General features: G+C 35.5%; 1 protein-coding gene across 2 annotated transcripts in view; it reads left to right on the top strand.

The window, feature by feature from the left end:
* Positions 1-23,844, top strand: part of LOC111048442 (zinc finger protein 665) — a 36,091-nt gene that overhangs the window by 4,460 nt on the left and 7,787 nt on the right. For both annotated transcript variants that reach the window (XM_022334329.2, XM_022334330.2), the window contains 4 exons: positions 5,501-5,795; positions 15,140-15,474; positions 20,745-20,896; positions 22,373-22,570. In XM_022334329.2, the coding sequence (XP_022190021.2) occupies positions 5,501-5,795; positions 15,140-15,474; positions 20,745-20,896; positions 22,373-22,570 (980 nt within the window). The remainder of the gene's footprint in view (positions 1-5,500; positions 5,796-15,139; positions 15,475-20,744; positions 20,897-22,372; positions 22,571-23,844) is intronic.

Genomic DNA, 23,844 nt, shown 5'->3' with positions numbered 1-23,844 from the left:
ACAAGGTTCTAAGTAGTCTGCATTACCAACAATTCTCAAAGCCTTCTTCTGAAGGAGCAAGATTTTTTGTACATCAGTAGCACAACCCCACAATGATAAACCATATGCAAATGTACCTTGAAAGAAGGCAAAATAGGTCATTTTGAGGTAATGTTGAGGCACATATTCTTTCAATCTGCCTAAAAGATATAACACTCGGCTCAGCTTGGAATAGTGCTCCAGTATATTCATATAAATCTCTGGAACACCTTGATTTCGAAGGGCTGTGAACAAGAATGCATGGCTTATACTATCGAATGCTTTTCGGTAATCAACAAATGCCAAATATAGACCAATTTGATACTCCGAACATTTTTCAATGAGTTGATTGACGACTTGGATATTATCAAGTGTTGAAAATCCTTTTCGGAAACCAGCTTGCTCGACAGGTTGTTGTGTTTCAAGTATCGGCTGGATGCGGTTTGTCAACAATCTCATAAACAATTTTCCTATAGATGACGTGATGCTGATTGGACGGAAGTTATTGATGTCATAGATGTCTCCTTTTTTATATAGAAGTATCATATCGGCTGATTTCCACTGATGAGGGATCTGCTGTTCTTTCAATACTCTATTGAATATGTTCACTAATAAGGCTATTATCACGGGAGCAAGAGTTTGAATTATTTCGTTTGTGATTTTATCGTTACCAGACATTTTGTTTCTTTTTAGTGATTTAATGCAATCCATTACTTCCTGCACTTGGAAATCTGGTATAGTATCTGTTATGGACGCAGCGTTTGAGATTTCGAAAGTCGCATTCCCAGTACATTTGAATAACTCTTTGTAGAATTGTGTCGCTTTTCCAATTATACCTTGTCTTCTTCTATCTATTTTTCCATGTTTATCTTTCAACCCTGTGTTCCATTGAAGACCGTACGATATTTTTTTTTCATTTGTTTGATTGAGCTAGTTGACTCTAAGGCTTCTGATATGGTTCGATCTTCATGAATTTTTAGGTCATTTCGGATATGGAATCTAGCTAATTTGCATAGAAGGTTATACTCGATTTTTTCCTCTACAGTTTTTGGATTTTTCCTCTTTATAGCTTCTCTCGAACAAATTATATTTTTCGTGTTCTGTGAAATTATTGTTGGTCTCGTCGATGTTGATTGTTTGAAAGAACTCACAACCAGAGATTCCATCAAATTGTATGATTCCTGCAGTGTCAGGTGCGATTCATTTTCAATTATATGTCGTACATTTGCCAGCGTTTGTGCGTTTCATTAAGTGCCAGCATTTTAACAATATTTTTATTCCATGTACGCCTCGGTCTCAATGAATTCCATTCTTTAGACAATATGATAGTTATCAGTCAGTGGTCTGTGAAGAATTTAATTTTTCCGGTGACGTCGAACTGTTCCACGAGGCCTCTATACGCTGTCAAAACATAATCAATTTCACTTTTTGTTTGCTGATTCGGAGAGATCCATGTCCACTTTATTCCTCTTCTTTTTTTGAAAAATGAATTAATCACCTTCAACCCTTGTTGAAAACAGAAATCAACTAGCATTTGGCCTGACTCGTTTCTCCTTCCATTTCCATATTTACCTACGACATTCGCCTCGTTGTCTTCCTGAAATCCAACTTGTGCATTGAAATCTCCTAGTATTATCGTAGAGTTTTTCCAATTATTGCTTTTATCTTGAGACAAGATCGTAGAAAGAGTCTCGTAGAAAAGTTCTCGTTCCATCACATCTGATTCAGCTGTAGGAGCGTAAACTTGATAAATATTCAACGTTTTACAGATTCCAACTCTCAGTCTTAACACTGCAATTCTTTCTGAGAAACCCTTGAGTTCGATTATTTTTTCTTTTAAATGTTTCTTTATTAAAAATCCAACTCCTTTTTGGCCTTGTGTCTCGCCAAAGTGGTAGAAAAGGAATTCGCTTTTTATGTATATAATTTTTTCAGAATTTCTCCTTACCTCTGCTAAACCAAGAATGTCCATATTTGTTTCTTGTAATGCTTCTTCTAATTCACACAGTCTGTCTTCCGTACGAAGAGTTCTTACATTTAGTGTTCCTATCACTAATCCTGGGGGGTTACGGTCACAATTCCCCTCGGTGACCAACCTTTCTGGGGAAATTTTATTTCTTGAATTTCTTGCTTTTAATATCATCCCGTTTTTGTTGGTTGGCAGCCTAGTTTCCATTAAACGCTATTCATTCGTATCCAAGTTCTTATCCCTACTTTTCATCTGGAAATAGTTGTCTATAGGACCCTTTTTCTCTACACTGCTACTTTCCTTTCCTGTCTTTTCGGGTACTATTTCCTTCTGTTTCTCATCTGATGCCCTCATTTGTTTTGCCTGGCTTTCCTCACTCGTTGGAGAAACACTTCATTCTCTTTTTTTATTTCCTTTCTTATATTCCATCACGACTAATTTATCGTACTTGATTACGGCGTATTTACCTTATTTTCTGGCTGTTACTAGATCGTTTTTAAGGCTCTTCCTAATTTGTTGAACGTCCTCAGGATAGTCTTCAGAGACAGAAATATTAGATCCTTTCAATTTCTTACTATTCTTCAAAACTTCCGTTTTTTTCGACAGCGTTGTCAGTGCCAGAACAATTGGTCTGGCTGTATTATCTTCGTTTTTTCCTATTCTTCTGACAAAGTCCACCTCCCAGTTTTCAATTCTTACATCGAGTTTTCCTCTTATTAGTTCAATAACCAAACTTTTTAGATCGCTCGTATTATCATTCTTCAGCCCGTGTACAACTATGTTTCTCTCCCTGACCTTTTTTCCAATCGACTCATCTTCTCCTTCTGCTCTTTAAGTGTTTCGTTGATATTGAGTAGTTGTTCCTTCATAACATCTGCGACCCTGTCTGTAATGACACTCACCTTCTCATCAAATTCGGTTTTAAGCTCTTGCTTTAAATCTGCTTTGAATCTATCAAGCATACTGACGAGGTCTTTAGACTCCATTTCTTGTCCTTCTTTGTACTTACAATGCTATACAGTTAAATATTTTTCTTTTCTATTCAAAGTTACTCCGTTCTTTAAACGTTGCTGTATGTAAAATTCGGAATATCTGTAAACAAGCCGTCGATAGTCGTGATAAAGAGCTTAGCCGTTCAACAAGAAGAAAATAACAACGAAGATATAATAAAATAAATGCTGGTTCCTCCCGAATTCTTGAGATAAGATAATATCGTTATGTAGGTCAGTAGGACTTGAATACCGTAATCATCAGTGACTGAAGAGCTATGCTATATCGTAACGAAATTTTCTACTAATAGTTTGATAATTCACTCCCAGATGGAGTCAGGCACTGAAGTATTCCAATCTCCGACAAAACATCCCTCAATCGTGGCCTTCTTCCCATCGAGGTCAATTCGTTGTTTACTCGTTGGCACTAACTGAGTCCAAAGTACACTTCTCTTTGAAATACTGTATTAATTGTATGCCTGACGAAAAATGGCTGATCGCAATGTTAGCTTCTAGTGGGAGATGTTGTTGTAAGAAACTACTTGCTACTCACAGGTGCGTTTGTTTTCAGCCGTTCTCCCGTGTCGATCCTGCGACGAGATGATTATGGAATTGATTGAGCACAATAAAACTTGATTTAAGAATTGTTTCACTAATAATTTAACTAATTTTACGAGAGCTTACTAATTTAGAACTTTTCAACTGCAACCAGTTTTCTAAATTAAAATAGGTAAAACAAACAATTTTAAATTTGGATAGATTGATAATAAAACATTCGTAAAAACATGAAACAAACTTTAAATTCACAAAATAAAGAATAAAACCACTTAAATTTAGAGCTCGAAAATATCACGTTAGTACAAAGCTGTAAGAAAAAGTTTCTTTTATTATTAAAAAGTGTCCCCACTTTTAATGGTTTTATTATTATTAAAAGTGTCCCCACTTTTTAATAATAAATAAATATTATTTATTTTTTAGATGGGTAGACCTACATGATGTAGATGGACCTCCACAGTCAGTTCAAATTTCTCCAATCTTAAATATCCTGCTTAAGTTTTTTACTAGCTACCCAAAGGAGAGTATTATTGAGTTTCATTGAAGGAAATATTTGTTATCTGAAGAAGAAAATACCTAATATCTATGAAAGGAAATATCAATGCTCTAAGAATGAAATACCAATGATCTAAGAGAGAAAATGCTGATGATCTAAAGAAAAAGAAAATACAGCATCAATGAAGATATGAGATTAAGAATGGAAATTACCTGTGAATCCTTCGGATTCCACAGAGTGAAAATGTTCGTGAATTGCATGTAAGTCAATTTCTTGAGTTATTCAAGAAATTCATTGGTCTAATAATATAGTACAGAGTGTGGCAGCGAAACTTCTTTTTTTAAGTAGATAGAGTTTGTATGGATCAGAAAGTTTTTATGTATTTTTTGGATTGTAGACACATATATAAAGTTTTGTTTCAAGTAGTTTTAAATATCAAATCAGGTTATTGACGTCCCCCATTCTCCACACACTGAGTAAACCAATTTCTGGCATTTTTCATGACTTCTCCCGGCATTGCAGGCGTTATGTTAGCAATTTCTTCCCTGATATTGGTCTTCGAATCTTGAAGGGTCCTTGAACGGCTCACATTAACAAGAGATTCCAAAAACTCACAAAGAAAAAAATTACAAGGGTTCAAATCGGGTACCTAATCGGGTATACTCCAAATGATTCCTAATTGAAATGATGCGTCCCGGAAAATATAAGTATTTTATTTTGTATGCATTTGTTCCAAACATATTTCAAAAAAGTATCCCACTGAGAGCGCATGCTGTAAGTCTCTAGTAAGCATCCAATACTAGCATCAATGATTGATTAATCATCTAAATAAAAATTCAGACACCTGATCTGAGCCAGCCAAATCACTCTATATTTGGAAATCACTCGCTATTATTATCATCATCATATATTTATTTATTTATTTATTTATCTATTTATTTATGGAGACAACAGGTTACCCCTAATGTGTCTCCTTCACAAATACAACAATACAAGATTTTTACCTCGAATAATTTAGCCAGAAACACCTTTATTTACATTGTATCAAAAACTTTCAATGATTCACCCGATAATTGTGCTGAGTTTGTTAATGTGCGCCTGTTGAAAAGAAATTTAAAGATTTGGTTGAATAATTACACTTTGGATGTAACATAATGTAACTCATTATTAATGTATTGTATTGTTGTAATTAATTCTGTTCTATTTTTTATATATTATAACACTTTTGAGAGCTGAGTCAACAATTAATTTATTAATATCATGATAATTTTAACTGTTGAGTAAATTCTGTTAGTAAATTCAAGAGTGTAATAAACTGATAAGTAAATGTAACTGTTAAGTAAAAATAAAGTTCACTGATATATGTATATTTATATTTGAATTTACATGTTTGTATACCTTGTCAAGCAGCCTCTTTGAGGTTCGCTTAAGGTAGCTTATTTATTCAATAAACGTTTTTCTATATTATTTCAGGTCGTGAAAGATTACGGCAACAGTCAAGAAATGCAACAGGTGACCGATGATCACCAACAAGCCATGTACCAAGACCAGATGCAAGGAGGAGTAGTGTTGGGGGAGGAGGACGATGATTACGAAGATGTGGAAGAAGAGGAGGAAGAAGACATGTGCGAGGAGGAAGAGGAAGATGAAGAGGGAATCAGATTTAACGATGGATTAGTGAAGGACGGTGTAATGGATAGTAACACTACAATTGATAATACAACTGGATATGTTGAGTGTTTAGTACCACAAAAGGATGGAGATGGAAGTAAGTATTATTTAGATTTTTTAAATATTATTGCCAAAAAATCATTTCAAAGAATTTTTTTCTCAGGATAGAGAGTTCCTAATACCCTGGGAAAATCACAAACAATGATTTTCCAGGATAGGGGAACCTAATAATGAATGAATCAATTTATTTGCCAAAAACAAAATACAAAATAGCTTTACAAAAAAGTAGACGTGCTCACTCTTACCCCCTTTTCAGAGAATCATCTATATTGCCTCTGCGTCATTTGCATGTATTTAAAGTTCTTTCCATGTTCTTTAGGCTAAGTGGCAATCGAGGTGCGGATGTTGCTTATAATTCAAGAGGTAATACTAGAGGGTTTGTTTATTCGACAGAGGCTGGTTCAAACAGCACTCTGGTTTGTGGACTGTATCAATTACATCGAGAACTTTTGGGTTGTCTGGCGTCGGGTAGCAAGTTGAACAATTAAAATGGCTAAGTGCACAATAACATAGGCCTACCTTCATGTCCAAATCCTCCTTGCTTCCAGGATCCCGGTCCAGATCACGATACGAGACGAGATGATACTTGTAATAAATCACAATAAATAATCAATAGATCACTTTGCAAAAATCGACATTACGAGAAGTGAGCTGTTCGATTGGCTGTCAATCGGCAACTGGCTGCGATTATGCTATACGCATCACCCCTTAATTGCCCCCTCCACCACACAACGCCAGACAATAAAGGGGAACATTCATAACGTCCGAACATTCCGCCCACCTTGGAAGAACTTCCAATAACAAAAAAAACCACCTATAACGAACCCTACTAGGGAAACTAGAAAAAAAATATCTTCACTCCTCAGGGGCCATTGAGGAGACTTATACAAAAGGAGTAGGAGGCCCACGGAAAGGAGAGGATGGGACGAGAAATAATGACTATATACAACCAATATAGATAAAAACAAGAAACAAAGCAACTTGGGAACCTTTCCCACATGTAAAACAAGAAACAAAGCAACTTGGGAACCTTTCCCACATGTAAAACAAGAAACAAAGCAACTTGGGAACCTTTCCCACATGTAAAACAAGAAACAAAAAAAAACTAACCACTAAACTTATTGAAGTTCCCTTTAATAAGGCCTAATCTTCATCAATAGGGAGGAGACATACCCTATTGACAGCCCTAGTTAGACTTCCCTTTGCAGTCTGTACCTCCACCACTCTCACAACTCCATCCTGTCCAGGGAATATCTTCGTTATTCGACCAAGCCTCCAGTGAAGAGGGAGTAGGTTACTTTCCTTTAAGAGAGCCATACGTCCAATGTTAACATTACTATGTTTTCTGTGGCCAGCACTCCAGTGGTTTGTCTAACCAATCAGAACCATTCCACCACGGAGAATTACCAATTAATTCATTGAGCAATAGTCCTCGACTAGCACAATCAGCTGGATTACATTCGGTTGACACATATCTGAATTGCTCTGTAGACAGGTGTTCCTGTACTTGACTTACACGATTTGCCACAAACCTAGCCCAACGATGAGGTGAAGACCGAATCCAACTCACTGCCACAGTTGAATAAGTCCAAGCTGCAATATAATCTATGTTTATAATTTTTGAAAGCACTTCTTGAACTTCATGTAATAATCTAGCTACTAGGACAACCACACAAAGCTCCCATTTCTTCACTACCTCCACGGATGCTATATCATCCCAGTCACATCCCGATTGCCATAGATATTGAATTATACTCTTGAAGGTAAGCATGAAAGGTGTCAAATATCCTAATGGATCAAAAATTTGTGCTAAAGTTGATAAAACATTTCGTTTTGTAGCTAGACTGGATGGAACCTTCACCCTGTAGAAGAGGTAGTAACCAATTGGATTCGATTGGAAGCCAAGAATTTTAATGGTTTTATCAGACTCCAAAGTGAAATCTTTTGCATCAATAGCGCAATGCTCTGGAGGGAGATTTGATAGAATGGTAGAATGATTGCTGGCCCACTTTAGCAATTCAAATTTCCCTTTGCTTAACAATTCAGTAAGCTGCAGTTGCTTGGTTGCTTCCATTGATGAGACTGATGTAACTATATCATCCATGTAAGTAGAAAACCGTAAGGCTTCAGAAGCCGCAGGGAACATTTTTTCTTCATCTTCAATAAACTGATGCGTAGTACAAATGGCAAGAAATGGCGATGATGATACACCATACGACATAGTTGTTAGAGTATACTCTTTCATTTCTTCTCCCTTTTCGGATTTTGTCCATTTTATTTCAACATTATCCTGTCTATCATCATCTAACTCTTCCAAATTTCGTTTCTCCCTTTCAAAAACATCTTCTCCAATTTCCTTTTTCGGTATGGGTCTTCCCATTGGTTTGATTTCATGTGGACTATGAATCACTTTTAACTCTTTCCCTAAATTACCGTTGATCGGTAAATAACTGTTGAAGGCTATACCTTGTTTACCTGGAACTTCTTCTAAATTATCTCCCAATTCTTCTTCTCGAATCATGGAAACATTTTCTCCGACATTAGTTTTACCTTCAAGATATCCCGATATCTCCCTCGTATTTGTTTCCTTGGATGGTAATTCTACAATGTATCTACCAGTATTCAAACGACAAACAGTTGATTTGTATATCTCCTCACAAGCCATTTCACTTTCCAATAATTTTTTTGTCCTAGGTGGCTCTTCTACGACCCAAAATCGCTTCACCAACTCTTCTGAATTAGCATTGGAATACATGCACAGATTATTTGAGATAGTAGAACTCTCCTCTGATACCTTACCCATCAGGCAGTAGCCCCATACAGTTTCTAGGGCAGATGGTGTACCCGCTGGACCAATCACCTTTCTTCCAGTCAGAATGAAGGGGAAATATTCAGCACCCAATAAAATATCAACCTCCTCTGAAAGGAAAAATTCAGAATCTGCTAGCTCCAGTCCTTCAATATGTGCCCAGTACGCATTTTTTATCTGATTTGTAGCTGCTATTTTGTTGACTCCCGACGCGGTAATTTTTAATGAAGGGGAGTTCGGTATTTCAAATTCACAGTTAGTAATTTCATCTGTCACTTCCAGTTTAGTATCAGATAATCCATAGATTGGCAAACTATGTGTTTTCTGTACCACTAAACCCAGTTTTTTCATGCATCGCCTTGTAATGAATGACTCGGTGCTTGCACTATCTAATAATACTTTGACCTTATGATAATTGCCTTGATTACCTCGAACTCCCAATTTAACAGTTGGTAACAATACTAAGGAACTATTTACATTCGAAAATACTTTCTTAGCTGAGTCAGTAACAAATGTTTGATGGCTTTGATCAGCGACGTCGTGCACGTCTACCCTGCTCATTTGTTTATTACCGGCCAATGTGTTGGTGTTTTCAACAGGCGGCTGTCTCGGCTCTAAATGGAGGAGCGAATGATGACGCGAATTACAGTGACTGCACGGCTTCCTTCTTCTACAATCTCTAATAAAGTGCCCTGCCAATAAACAGCATATACATAGTTTCCATTCTTTTACACGTTTTAATCTATCAGACGGTTTGAGATTCAAGAACACTTCACAATTTTCCAGTTCATGAGAATTATTACATTCAATACATTTCAGCTCGTCCGATTTCGATTTAACAATCATAGCTGAAGCTTTGTAATTTCCCATAGTGGGTTTCGATTTCCCAAACTGCTTACGTGAGGAGGCTTCTGACGATGTAGATGATCCCAATAAATCAGTGGATTTGGTAGCCTCTAAAATAACAGCTTCATCATTCAAAAATATTTGGAAGTTTTTCAAATCGGATACTGTTCCATTTCTTAGCAGTCTCTGCCACTTCTCTCTCAATTCTTCAGTCAGTTTTTTACGTAAGACAAATAATAACGGAATCGACCAGTCATTAACTGCATGACCAATTGGTTTTAGTGCTGCAATATACTCAGCTAAATGAGTGATGAATTTTCGTAGCGAGTCTGGTTGCTTATTAACTGCTGGCATATCAAAAATTGCTTGCAAGTATGCGTCAGTCAGCTTGTAAGAGTCATTGTAGCGATTCAATAATAATTTCCATGCCTCAGCATAATGATCACTTGTCAATGGGACTACAGAAATGACTGACAGTGCATCGCCTCTCAGTACAGACCGAAGATACATATGTTTTTGTATGTCAGCAATTTGACCATTATTATGAACCGTGGCTTCGAATAAATCTTTAAATTGACTCCAAATTTTCAAATCGCCGTCAAAAGTCATTAAAGGAAGCTTAGGTAGGGCAACTGACGAGATATTTCCAGTTGTAGGTGAAGAAGCTACATTGGAAGAACTAATATTCAAATTTGTTTGAGTGGATGGTAAGCTTTCGAGAATAGCCTTGATATTGAAATAAATCTCATCAACATTTCAAGCTAAATTGTTTCCAATCGAGGATTTTGTTTGTTATAGTAGCTCTGCATCTTATCTATTATATCATTGAACTCCACCTGGTGGTGATCGATATGCTCACCCATAACTTTCAATAAATTCTTCATTTTTTTATTTTTCGGATCCTTTTCGACAGCTTCGGCAATTTCATTAATCCGTTTTATTTTACGAATTAATGCATCTCTTTGAAATGTCAAATCTTCGATAACACCCATAGTGAGGCGATAACAGTGAGCGCTCGTCGAGAGAGAGAGTGAGACAAAGAACCAAACAAGAATAAGAGGGAAAACACGAGAGCAGGCGACACAATGGAACGAACAATGGCTAGCTTATCTAATCATACAAGCCTAGCCAGCACTTCAACTTATGCTCGGTAGAGAATGATCGGTTACGAGGCTAATAATACTGTATCGATACTCATTGGAACAAACAATATCTGCTATTAATAACGAAGTAACGACAATAATCAATGCAAATAACTGCAAGTATCCTTTGAAAAAAGTAACAGTTCCAGTTACTGTTACAGCTAGACGACGTATAAGTCTTTCTCTACTTATAGACACGAACTTGCCAGTCCAGCCTTGTGGCGCCAATGCAACAATCTTACGCAATAAAGCTACGACACAATTATTTACGAAAATATTACTTGTTCTACTCAATTTCCAACTTAGATTGAGCCCAAATTTCTTAAGAATACCACAATTAAAGCGTATATTCATCTACGACGACAAAAACAAGCCATATACACAGAAAAACCAAGAATAAAATAGGCATAAAAAACGACAAACCTATTAGACGATATTTCAAACTTATGTCCTATTCAAATTCGATTAACAAATCCATCCCGGACGGTTGGACCAATGTTTATTCGACAGAGGCTGGCTCAAACAGCACTCTGGTTTGTGGACTGTATCAATTACATCGAGAACTTTTGGGTTGTCTGGCGTCGGGTAGCAAGTTGAACAATTAAAATGGCTAAGTGCACAATAACATAGGCCTACCTTCATGTCCAAATCCTCCTTGCTTCCAGGATCCCGGGTCCAGATCACGATACGAGACGAGATGACACTTGTAATAAATCACAATAAATAATCAATAGATCAAATTCAAATTCAAATTCAAATTTTATTTATTCAAGTAAGTTACAATAAATTCTGGTTCATACACGAATCTACAATAAATTACAGTACAACAGCCAATTATGCAGCAAATTTCACATATTATGAAAACTTATTAATTACAATGAAGATTGAATGCAACATTAGAATATTGATAATATAGTATTGTAATATAACTACATAAATCAGCGGTGTTTCAACAATGAATAAATGATAATTTCAATGAATAAATATACACCCCACTATATATTATATGTGTTGGGGTATAAGTAATTAGTTGCTTATTGCGTGTAATAATTACTATTTACAAACTTCATTCACTGATATGGGATTAAAGTTTTTTATAATAAAAATTAGTAAAAATGTATAATACAAACAAACAAAATTATGGAATTAGTAAATAAATATTAATGTTCTATTAAGGATAATAATAAGAAAGGTTATTTTAGAAAAATGAAAAACAGTAAAGAGTGGAATGAAGAATAAATAGTTTCAATATTTACAGTCTAACTAAATTTTCACAATTTTCCACTCCAATATCAACCAACCAGGAAAATAAACTTTTCTTGAACCTGTGTCTATTGAATTCTTCCCTAATGTAACTTGGTATTGAATTATAAATTTTTGGTCCCAAATATGTGTAGTTTCTTTGCCAAATGTAGTGTTCATCCTTGGTACTATTGAATACGTGTTTCTCTGCCTTGTTTGATGTTATGATCTGCCAGTCTTATGTGTTCGTTGTTTCTCCTCATTCGCGTGATGATAGCCTGGATGTAGAGTTGTCTTACACTCAGTACTTTACTGTCCTTGAAAAGAATGTTCGTGGGGAATTGATTCTCCTTGAAGCCTATTATTTTTAGTATTCGTTTTTGAAGTTTATAGAGAGGTTCAACATGTGTAAAATTCGTAGCTCCCCAGATAATTATGACGTATCTTAAAATTGATTGCACTAAGAAAAATAAACAGTTTTTAATGTCTCATAGTTGAGGATTTTACGGAGTTGATAGAATTTGTAGAGAAGCTTCCTGATCCGAGTAATGATAGATTAATGTGCTTGTCCCATTTGAATTTGTTGTCCACTATTGTTCCTAAATATTTTATTTCATTGACTTGTTGAATTGAAGGGCAATCACACGGGTTGTTGGTGCTTCCACAGTGATGCAGGATTATTGAAGAATCACTTTGCAAAAATCGACATTACGAGAAGTGAGCTGTTCGATTGGCTGTCAATCGGCAACTGGCTGCGATTATGCTATACGCATCACCCCTTAATTGCCCCCTCCACCACACAACGCCAGACAATAAAGGGGAACATTCATAACGTCCGAACAGGGTTAATAATCCCACCCAGATCATATTGCAGTCTCTCTCAAAAGAGCTTCATTTTCTTGGGTCCTAAATTTTTCAATAGTCTGCCCGTCGAGATTAGAAATTCAAATAATCTTAAATCTTACAAATCTAAATTACACCTATGGTTGATGGATCATTCTCCGGTTGAGATTAATGAGCTTTTTATCATTCTTAGGTGAAACACCTTCACAGTCACTTGTTTCAATTCTTTCAGTATTTTATCAATGATTGTTATGATTTATACATGGTGTGTGTGTGGGATGAATTAAGATATGTAAATTCAATTAAGATAAGTATTTTCATTTGAGTTTATAGATAAGCATTTTTAGTTGAGTTCTGAATGTATTTCACTCCTGTTTGCAGACAAGATTTTTCTTAAGCAAACAGTATTGTATTCAATGATCTGTAATATCATTTGTATAAAGGAATTTATCATGTAAGTGATATCATTGAATAAAACTTGATTTGATTTGAAAATAAATAAGTATATGCTACTGCACTCAACTTGAATACATACATAAAAATTAAGGAAATGTTAATTTATCCAATTAGAAATAATAACGAAATGATATCCTTATTCATGATATTTTATATAATAATTATAAGATGTAGATCTAATTTATGCTCACATGAATGAGTAAAGTATGTGAGGCAAAAACACCGGAAAAAGGAAGATTCCTTGTGCGCCAATGTGAGTTGTAAAATCAGCGTAATCAGAGTAATATCAGAATAATTCAAGCTACTAGTTTAATGAATTGATTGTATAGGGGGACTGTTGTATTTCTGCATCATAAAAATAAAAATACACTGATATTGTCAATTATTGAAAAATATAGCGGTATCGGCAATATCAGTATATTTTTCTTTCATTCAATCAGTTTACTTGTCTAGACAGAAAGTAATATTTTCTGCACAAATTGCTTGTTTATTACTAAAGAGTCAACTTGTGTTAAGTGTAACACTTCCTTTTTTTGCCCAAACAGGTTTTTGTAACCTTTGGGATTATTTTCCATAATAATGATTTTTTTGTAATGTCTTTCGGGTATGATTGTGTTTTTTTAGCTATCTTGTAATTATTTCCGTATCTCTTGTAATTCCATGCTCTGTATATAGCCTACTGTAAAAAATGGAAAATAAATTGATTTGAGTTATGCACTTCTATAGTGAGATTCACTTTGAACTGTCGTCGTCGTCGTCTGAATGGAAAGCAATGGTGGTTATTATGTGAATGCTGACAGATTAAAGTGAATCTGACTATAGTCCGGGAGCAGCTTCATTTTTTATTGCTGACAATTTTGTGAACAGGATGGAATAAAAACACAATATGCTGTCCTTTTTATTTGAAAAATTCTATCGACACAAAAATTGAGTTTCTATGTTGTCCATGCTCAACAACAACATATAACTCAACAATAAACACACCGGTAATTGTCTGCTACACTATAGGAAATACAGTAAGAAAAAATATATGTATAGCTAATTTCTTACTCTACAGGAGCTACTGTACCATACAATATTTATAAAAATAACTAGGCCTACTTGATGCAAAAGGCAGTGTTGCTCAATCAATAAATCAATCTCTTTATTCAAGACATACAATGTATATTGTAAATGAAGGCGTCGCGTCATGCGTATAATGACTACATATGATTGCTCAACACTGTATCACTGGTTAGTGCGTTCCTAAACATAACAGCAGATCAAGGCTTTTCGGTACACTTTTTTTATTCAAATTTGATAATCTTTTTCAATATAATTGTTAACATCACACTTACATATAATTGTAAGAAAAAGTGGCAACTGAATTTTTTATAAGTGGTCTAATAAGCGAGTCATGGGTTGTAGAAAGTACTAACTTCGTTTTCTTTCCAGATCATAAACGGTTTCTAATTTTCCATTGGAGTTTTTTTTTAATGCATCCAGTATATATCATTAGCTTTGTTCTAATATACGTTTTTTGCGATTTATGCCAAAATTAAACAATTTATCGAATTTACAAAAAAATGCTACTTTTTTATTTATTAACGATATGGGGAATAAAATGTTTCAGTTTGGAAAGATACATTTTTTTGAATTTTTAAGAGAAGTTCTTTTAATATTGTCGAAACCGTTTATGATCTGGAAAGAAAACGGAGTTAGCACTTCAACGACCCATAACTCATTATTAGACCACTTAAAAATTTCAGTTTCCTCTTTTTCTCACTCTTATAATCTGATATTTTTCTCACTCTTATGATCTTAACAATTATATTGAAAAAGATTATCCAATTTAAATAGAAAAAAGTGTACCGAAAAGCCTTAATTCATCGAAGTCTTGTCATAGCATAGACCAATTTTGATGGAAAACTCACATAACAATGTGATGAAAAATAGAGATAATAATAAAATAATTGAATTTTTCAGAATATTTTTGCAGTGTCAAACAAACGAAACTTTATTTATCAGTTCTTTGTAATTGAATTATTTTAAATATTTTTGCAGTGTCAAACAAACGAAAGAAACACACTCCGGTGAAGTGCTTCAACGGTATGCAGACTAAAACCGAAAGCCTTGCAAAAGTCGAGGAAAAAGTACTGGAAGTCATCACGGTGGAATCTCAGCTGCACGACAATCAACAACAACAACTCATCCTGCAACAACACCTGCAACATCAACAGCTGGATGACCAGGCCAACATCAACGAACAACATTTCATCAACGGCGAGAGCTACATTGTCAAAGACATTGAGAGTCAGCAGCAGCAGCAGGCTCTCGAGAAGCAACAACAGGAGATCAACTGGGAAATCATGACGCTGAGGTGCACCGAATGTCCTGACGTTAGTTAACGCTATATCCATTATATTAATAAAAAGAAAGATAAAATAAAAACTACTATAGTGTGGTCCACGTTATAATGGCAGTGTTTGATTAGCAATGGTATTGCTATCCTTGTCTATCAGTCAACAAAGCAGATAGCGCTAACTCTTTCATGCTTTGCTCTGTTGCCAGATCGTCTTTTAACAATTTAGAATTAATAATTAGTTTAAACATGTCATCTCAATCATTAAAATTCTGAAATTATTGAAAAATATAATTTATTGCTTAGAAAAAATATAATTGATTATTTAAAACGAGAATGAACAGTTAATATTACATCAATAAATCTGTATCAACTACCGTCTATAGCAGTGGTCGCCAAACAGTCGATCGCGAGCTACCGGTAGCTCTTGGGGTGGTTTTTGGTAGCTCACAGAAATGCTTGGGTTGTCAACCATGCATTGAGAAACATGGCTACAAAATTTTGCATTTCTCACAGATATAACTGAGAAGTTGAATGATTTAAATTCGCAGTTTCAAGGAAAGATAAGGATATCGGTGGAATGATTTGAACTGTAAAATCGTTTTCCAAGGAGCTTGAGATGTGGGAAAAGAATGTCGTCCAGTTTGAATATAAAAACTTTTCCAGTCTGAAGAAAATCAATGACGAGAAAAATCCTTCACAGCACCTCAGCATAACCAAGAATACGTTACAATTCAGACTTGAGACAACAACAGTTTGATCAACGATTTCAAGATTTTAAAAGCATATCGAATATGGTACAATTCGTCAATTCTCCTTTTGTAGAGATCGATGCAGAAGATTTTGCAGCTTGTGTTGTGAAACATTTTGGTGGAGATCAGGCTTCAGTTGAAATGGAATTTGTGGATTTTTAAAATGATCTTGTCTCTCAGATCACTTTCTACAACTGGAAATATTTGGCCTCAAGTCCCCAAAGAAAAATATCCAATTATTATTCAAGTTGCATTGAGGTTGAAAGATATGCTCAGCTCTACCTACTTGTGTAAATCATCTTTTTCAAGTATGGAATTCATAAAAAATCGATATAGGGACATGTTTTGGGCAACTCCATCAGAATGGCGGCTACAACGTCAAGAAAATACTTGATTGCCAAAAAGAGTTCCACTGCTCTCATTGAGATGTAAATTTCAACTTTTGTTGTACTTTTTGCTATGATATAAGGTGATTTCAACACTAGAAATGTATCTTTATAGGTGATAAAAGATACTTTCTTTATTCTAATATTGTTTGGTAGCTCACTAGAAGATTTATAAATGCCATTCTAGCTCACAAGCTCATAAGTTTGGCGACCACTGGTCTATAGAATGCATTGACAAGACAGAGGATCGGTAACGTTGTTTTGCTATCTTTCTCCACTGCCATTAATTATAACGTGGACCTCACTATAGAATATGATGATATTTATTGTGTCACAAAGTGAATTTTTGTGACGGATGGAGAGCCGTCGAATAGTGTAAAATTAGCGAATTTATTCTATTTTAGAATAAGAATAGGGTCGACTTCCAGATATATCTTGTTGGACTTGTAGTAGTGTATGCCCATCATCACCATCGTCGCCAACCCCTATAAATCATCAGCAACAGATTCATCATAACCAGAAATTTCCAGATCTTGTTTACCACTCTGAGCGTTCTCGTATTTTGTATTGCATTAGCAGCATCCGTATCATCAAAACGATAAGCGACTACCGAGTTGAGTCGGTATCATTCTTCTTGTAATATCTGGTGAGAAATATTGTTTACCGGCCTAATCTACTATATGAATCAGCAGTATTGTCATCATTAGCTGCACCCTTAACATCAGGAGCAGCTGAGTCAATCCCTGTCACATGACCAGTTGCGTGATCGTCTTTTCAGACTCCCATTGGTCGGCAATCTCTTTTCCCCAGGCCTCCTAATTTTCAGCGACCCGGTGCTGCTTCAAGAAGACCTGGGAGAGAAGCAGTTGTTCGGTGAACGGGTTTGTGTACGGCTGCGTTCCGAGCGGCACTCCTAATAGTAGACTAGAGGGTTTATATTTTATTCTGTATTTTAGTGAATGGAATAGTGAATGGAATATTGTATGTCGAATTGCCGACTGTATTTGAAGGTGGATTTTCCTGGGGGATTCTCTGTCCTTGTAGGTTTCATTTAGGGCAGTTGTTCGGTGAACGGGTTTGTGTACGGCTGCGTTCCGAGCGGCGCTCCCAATAGTGGTGTACTAGAGGGTTAATATTCTATTCTGTATTTTAGTGAATGGAATATTGTATGTCGAATTGCCGACTGTTTGAAGGTGGATTTTCCTGGGGGATTCTCTGTCCTTGTAGGTTTCATTTAGGGCAGTTGTTCGGTGGTTGAGCGTGAGATCGGGTCGCGAATCTCCTCTCCTTACGACGTTCCCGATACTAATTATTATTCTATTTTGTGTTAACATAGAATATTGTAGGACGAGTTCCGGACAACTCGGAGTTAGAACTCCCTTGTGGGTTTTTCTTTCTTGTCAGCTATTTTTCCTAAATTCGTATCACTGGGGGTGAACGTGTTATCCTTGGTTTGAAACCTGAAGGGATCTGAAGTTTGTGCTACAAATAGTTGAGTGGGAAATTTAGCTAGGCTCTTATAGCAGATTATTTTTGATGGCTTAATTCTTAAGTCTCGACTCTGTCGCTTCACGACGTTTAAGTTTAGTGCGGGAATTTGTTCGCTATTCTCCGTATTTGGTTCTGCAGTGATTCAGGTAACTGTATGTTAGGACTGGTCACTTGTGTGCATTTCCTCTTCTGTAATAAGGTAATCTCAGTTTTAAGGGGTCTATTTTCCTTATTAATTTTCATATCATTAGGTGGACCTGTATTTTAACTTATTTAGCAAATTCAGACTTGCTGTAATTCCAAGTAGGAAAATTCCAATCATTTCCTTGAGAACTCAGGTACAGCTTGAGTTCGTCCTTGTCGAAGTTGGTAGACTGCGACGTCCTTTCTCTTTCTTTCTCTTCACTTTCCCTATTCTAAAATCCTTCTAGCTCTCAGGTACAGCTTGAGGACTTCCTCGCCGAAGTTTCTAGACTGCGGCATCCTTTCTCTTTCTTTCTCTTAATTCTTCCTGTGTTAAAATCCTTCCTGATCTCAGTTCCAGATTCGAGATCGTCCTAGTCGCGGGTTTTCAGACCCGCGAATCCTTTCTAAAATTCTTAGAAACCTGTCTTCTTTAATAGCAAATATTATTTGCTGGTTTTCCCTGTTGAAAATTCACGAATTTTCCCGTGAATCTCAGTTGCAAATTAGAGATCGATCTTGTGGTAGTCCTTAGACTGGCAATTACTTGGAAAAGTCTATTGAAATCTTTTCCTGAATTAGGAGTCTCTGACTCGATATTTTCCTTGTGGAAAATCCTGGAAAAATCCTTTCCTACCCTGACAACGACAGACTGTTGCCTTCCCGATATTATTCTACAGACTGTGTCTGTGAAAAATCTTTTCTATCCTCTCATAATAGTCGACATACTGACTATTAATTTAAAAGCGTTTCGGACGATTGAGAGCGATTCCCATACCCTTAAGGGCAGTCACAGATTGGCCCTTAATAACCGGCGCGCAGTCACCAGATTAGCGCGGAAATCCTGTTTAGCAGTTTCAGAATTGCTGAAAATCCTTTCGCAGCCGCAGGCTCGCGATTCAGAAATCCGACACCCGAAACCTCATCCTCCAAACTTTAATTATCATAAAATTGAAATAGATATACTATGTTTAGCTAGCAGGTCCAGCCTGCTAAGAGCTAGAGCGCAATTCTCAGATTGCGGATTATTGAGCAGATATTTATTTGCTGTAGAGAATAATAACCTTATTGATTCTCTGTTCCCTATACCCTATACCGTATACCTCATACCCTGCACCCTATTCTCTATAGCTTACACCCTATACCGTGCCCTATTTAACCACATCTCAAATACTACTAATAACTCCATAGCTCCTTTACCTCATAGCTCTCACCTTAAACCCCATAGAAAAACCACATCCCGGGCTTGCAGGTACAGCTTGCTCGCCGTCAATTCGCAGTTGGTTCAGATTGCGTACTACCTTTATAAATAGAATTATTGGTAGGGATCTGATAGTCAGATCCGTCTCCTTGTGTAGGGTTATCTTAATATCCCTTAACACCAATCCTGTATTCCAAAGGCCGAGGGCCGAATCGGCCAGTAACGCCACGGGTAAACACTCTTCCCCTGAAAGTAAAAATCTCGCGAAAGAAGCAGAGGGTGAAGAATCAGGATAGAGGGAGAAGTGTAGGTCCGGTATCTCCACCAGTCAGTACGGTCACCGACCCCGACCCATACCCGGCTGTAGCTAGTCCGCGTCGTTGCAATACTTCGCAATTATTAGGAAACCTAGAGGGTGGAATAGGACATCCTAATAATTGATAAAACATTTTAAAAATGCATGCATAGTTCATAAAAAAAATTCAATTCACAAATGAATTTATTTCGCACAACATAATATTATTATTATTATTATTATTACAAAACATTGTACTGGCTAAAAATACAAACATAAAAAATACCAATGAAAAGCTTGGATATCAAGCCGTCAGCTGGAGAATAAAAACTGCTATATATGGCTGTAAAAGTAGGTGTTCAAGGTATACAGTTATTAAATATTTCATAAGAAAATAAAATTTCATTAAGTTTCATTCATTCAAAAACTACAAAATATTCTTATTAAATGTGAGTAGAAACACTCTTCTAGTCAAATGCAGAAAACATTCATCTAAAAATAAAAGATCACTGGAAGAGTAATATCGACTAAGTGAACAGGTAAGATCTGTGCTAATATGATCAACCAATTCAATGTCAACATTTAAAATTTTTGGTTTTTGTTGTTTTTAAGTGAAAATGGACTAAATTTCAGGAAATTTAAATCATAACCCTATTTAGAACTTTCAAAATGTAATATAAATTTGGGAGAGAAATAGTACAAGGAGTATCCTTAGTTTCTCTCTCCCGTCCAGTCTTCTCTTGTAAAAATAAATGAAATAATTGTAATAGACTGTTTTGAATGAAAAAGACTAAGAAATTGTCAAAAAAACTCTGATTTATTGATAATTAGAAAGACCGGTTTCGGTTATTACACCATTGTCAATCTCTGATAAACATTGTAATTCGAAGAGACTTATAATTCAAAACTATGTATAGGATTGGTAATGCATACCAATGATTGTACTTTGAAATTTCCATTTTAATTGATATCAATTAATTTGAATAATTTCTGTTGCAGGAACTAGCATCGTTGGAGGCATTGAGGGAACACCACGCAGTTGTTCATAAACAAGAGACGCGTTTTCTGTGCACGCAGTGCACCAAAGTGTTCACCAATCAAGCAACCTTCTTTGCGCACATCAAACGCCATAGAAACCTTGAAAAATACAAGTGAGTTTTTTTGTATCACAAATTATGTACAGGTCGGTTGTAAATGAATTTTAATCATATTCAAATCATTTTAAACAGATTTATCATGAATTAAGGATTTACACCAACAAATCACATAAAAAAATTTCCCCAATACTAAATGTAATGAAGTGGGATGATAATTGTATGTAAATATTTTTGAATAGCTTATGCTTGTAAACTACAGCAGTAGAAAGTCAACTTTTTCTTTCTTAATTTGTGCCTATTGTTGTATTGACTCTCTAAACACGGACTTGTTCCATATTAGAGGGAGTAATTTTCAGGAAATATTTTTGAAAATGTACTTTCTGGAAAGAAAATGAATTTGAATTGTTCGATGGTCTTTTTGTATATATTTTTATCTTTATAGTATGTTGTGAGTGATTTAGCTTGTCTTTATGATGTTAAGCCCCTTCCCAGATGTAGTCTGTACATCTGATGGCAGACATATTAAGCATCTGTGATGTATCTCCATCAACTCAAATATCTTGTGAATAATTTACGTTTTTGATTTATTGATGTTTAGTTCTTTCCCATAATAAATACCGTAACTTAAATACATTTCAAATGTTTCATTCACTCGAAAAAAGTATCCTGTTTGAGCAAACGTATCTCTCTTTCTTTCTAATGAACGAGTACTCATTCATTAATCTATACTATCAATTATTTTCCAACTATGTTCTATTCAGTTGGTCTGCGTTTTGTTAATTTCTCCATGTTTTATATTGTTTGTTTGTATCTCAGCTTTTTGTAATTGAAACATTATTGTTTTCAGTTTTGAAGTGTGAATCTTTCAATCCTACTCACAAATCTGATCTTTTGTGTTGTATAAATTGGAACAGGAGTCAGTATTTGGCTAAAGTCTGTTGTACCTTTCCATAAGTTTTACAAGTTTACTTGATGGGATATTCAAATATTGTTCATGCAATAGTGTAATCATTAACATTTTCATCTCATTCATTCATCATTTATAATTATAATACAGGCCCAAATAATATTCAGTGATTATGTGAATCAATGTAATCAAACATTATCTTATTTAAGTTTCAACTGTTATTATTCATTCATTTATTGATCAAATTACGAATGAGTTAGCTATGACTGATAGAGAGCAACAGTCTCAGACCAAAACTGCTCTTCTTCCGAATTTGATAAACAGTAACATTTCCAAAAGATGAGTTACATTTGAGTTTCAAGAATTTAAGTAGAATTTTCTGTCCAAAGATGAAGAAACTAATAGAAATTTTGAATTTAGAAGGATTAGAATTCAATATTAAATAACACTATGATCACTGAGAACTTGAAAATATTTTTTTTTTTTTTTTTTTTTTGAGAGAGAGAGAATTTGAAGCCAAAAAATACACTAAGCTAATAACTTCCAGAACTGATAGAACCAGATATTCTAGTGTAGGTTCTATTTCTGGTGTAAATTAAAATTTGATTTTAAATTGTTTGCAGTTGCGCAGAATGCGGCAAGTACTTTTCGACGAAGCGTGTGTTTGAGATGCATTCATCGACGCACTCGAACACACGGCCGTATGTGTGTCACACATGTGGCAAGGCGTTTCGTCTGCACAGTGCACTCTTCATGCATAGTCGCTGTCACCTGCCCGAGGAGGTCAAGAACAAGTATGCCTGTGATCAGTGTGACAAGAGGTAGGACTTAATTTCCAACATGAAAAACGGTTCACTTGAGAAATTAATTAGCAAACTGGCAACTATAAACAATCATCATCATCTTCACTTCAGGGATTAGGTTTATTAATTAACTTGTTCCGGTCCCCCTCTCTTTCTTGTCCTCCCTACATCTATTTTTCCAGTAGGTCTATAGTTTTGCACTTCAAGGGGCATTCTTCCAGGTGGCATTCTATCCAAATGATTGCACCAGTTGCGTCTATTTTGTATAATTCTTCCATGCAGAGTAGCAACCAATAAAACCTATCTTATATCAGTATTTCTGATACTATCAACTCTAGTGCAGCCAAATACACTTTTTAGGAACCTCATTTCTGCAGCTTGAATTCGACTGTCCATTCTCCGTGTGTGAATCCAATTCTCACTTCCATATAGGAGAGTCGGAACTGTAATAGTATTATAGAACTTTATTCTCGTTTCTTGTCTTGTTTTATTTTTGAGGTTTCCATATAGTGCCACATTATTTTCTGAAACTTTGAAATTTTATTGTACACATCAATATCTGTATCATACATCAGAACAATGTTGTATCATACTGTGAACATGAACAATATGAACGTTAGAATGAAGAACTGTTTTCGAATGAATTTTACCATAGAGAAAAGATAGCCTAAGAAGTATGGTAAAAGTAGTTTATGTTCCAAATTTCAAGCTGATTTTTGTCAACCCAAGCCGATTACTGTCTATTATTACTGTTTTGTCCAGATTGTAAGAACGGCTAAGTATGAGAGACTACCAGCGTCGCATAGCTCCATGACAAAGAACTACGAGGCTTGAGTTAACATTGAAATTTGGAACTTAAACGCTCTATACGATGGGATTATCATCTAAAGCTATATTTTATCTCGTATTATACTACCAAGTCTGACTGAAAAAGAATATCATTGTCTCTCATAGGAGTGTCCACACATTGACAGGATGTTCGGCTGACAAAACGAACTATTCAAACCATAATCAATCTGAATGTATCTGTCGATCTTCGAAGGCCTTGCAGAACAATGCTATTTTCTTACAAATGTTCACTAATTTTGGAAGAACTAAATATTGTTATCTCTCTTTTATCCGTCCAACAAAACAGATTGCTTTCGTTCTTGGTGAGTCACCAGCACTCACCACCAGCGGTGGTAACGTTATGTAGATATAAAAGAATAAAACCTTTTCTTTCCAGTTCTAAGCGCTATTTCAAGTTCATGTATATATATTTTTTGGATTCAATGAAATTTAATTCAATTTTA

Source organism: Nilaparvata lugens, chromosome 13 (genome assembly GCF_014356525.2).
Source record: "Nilaparvata lugens isolate BPH chromosome 13, ASM1435652v1, whole genome shotgun sequence".
In the NCBI taxonomy this organism is placed as follows: Eukaryota; Metazoa; Arthropoda; class Insecta; order Hemiptera; family Delphacidae; genus Nilaparvata; species Nilaparvata lugens.
Note: the sequence above shows the minus strand (reverse complement) of the source record. Positions and strands in the feature narration are given on the sequence as shown.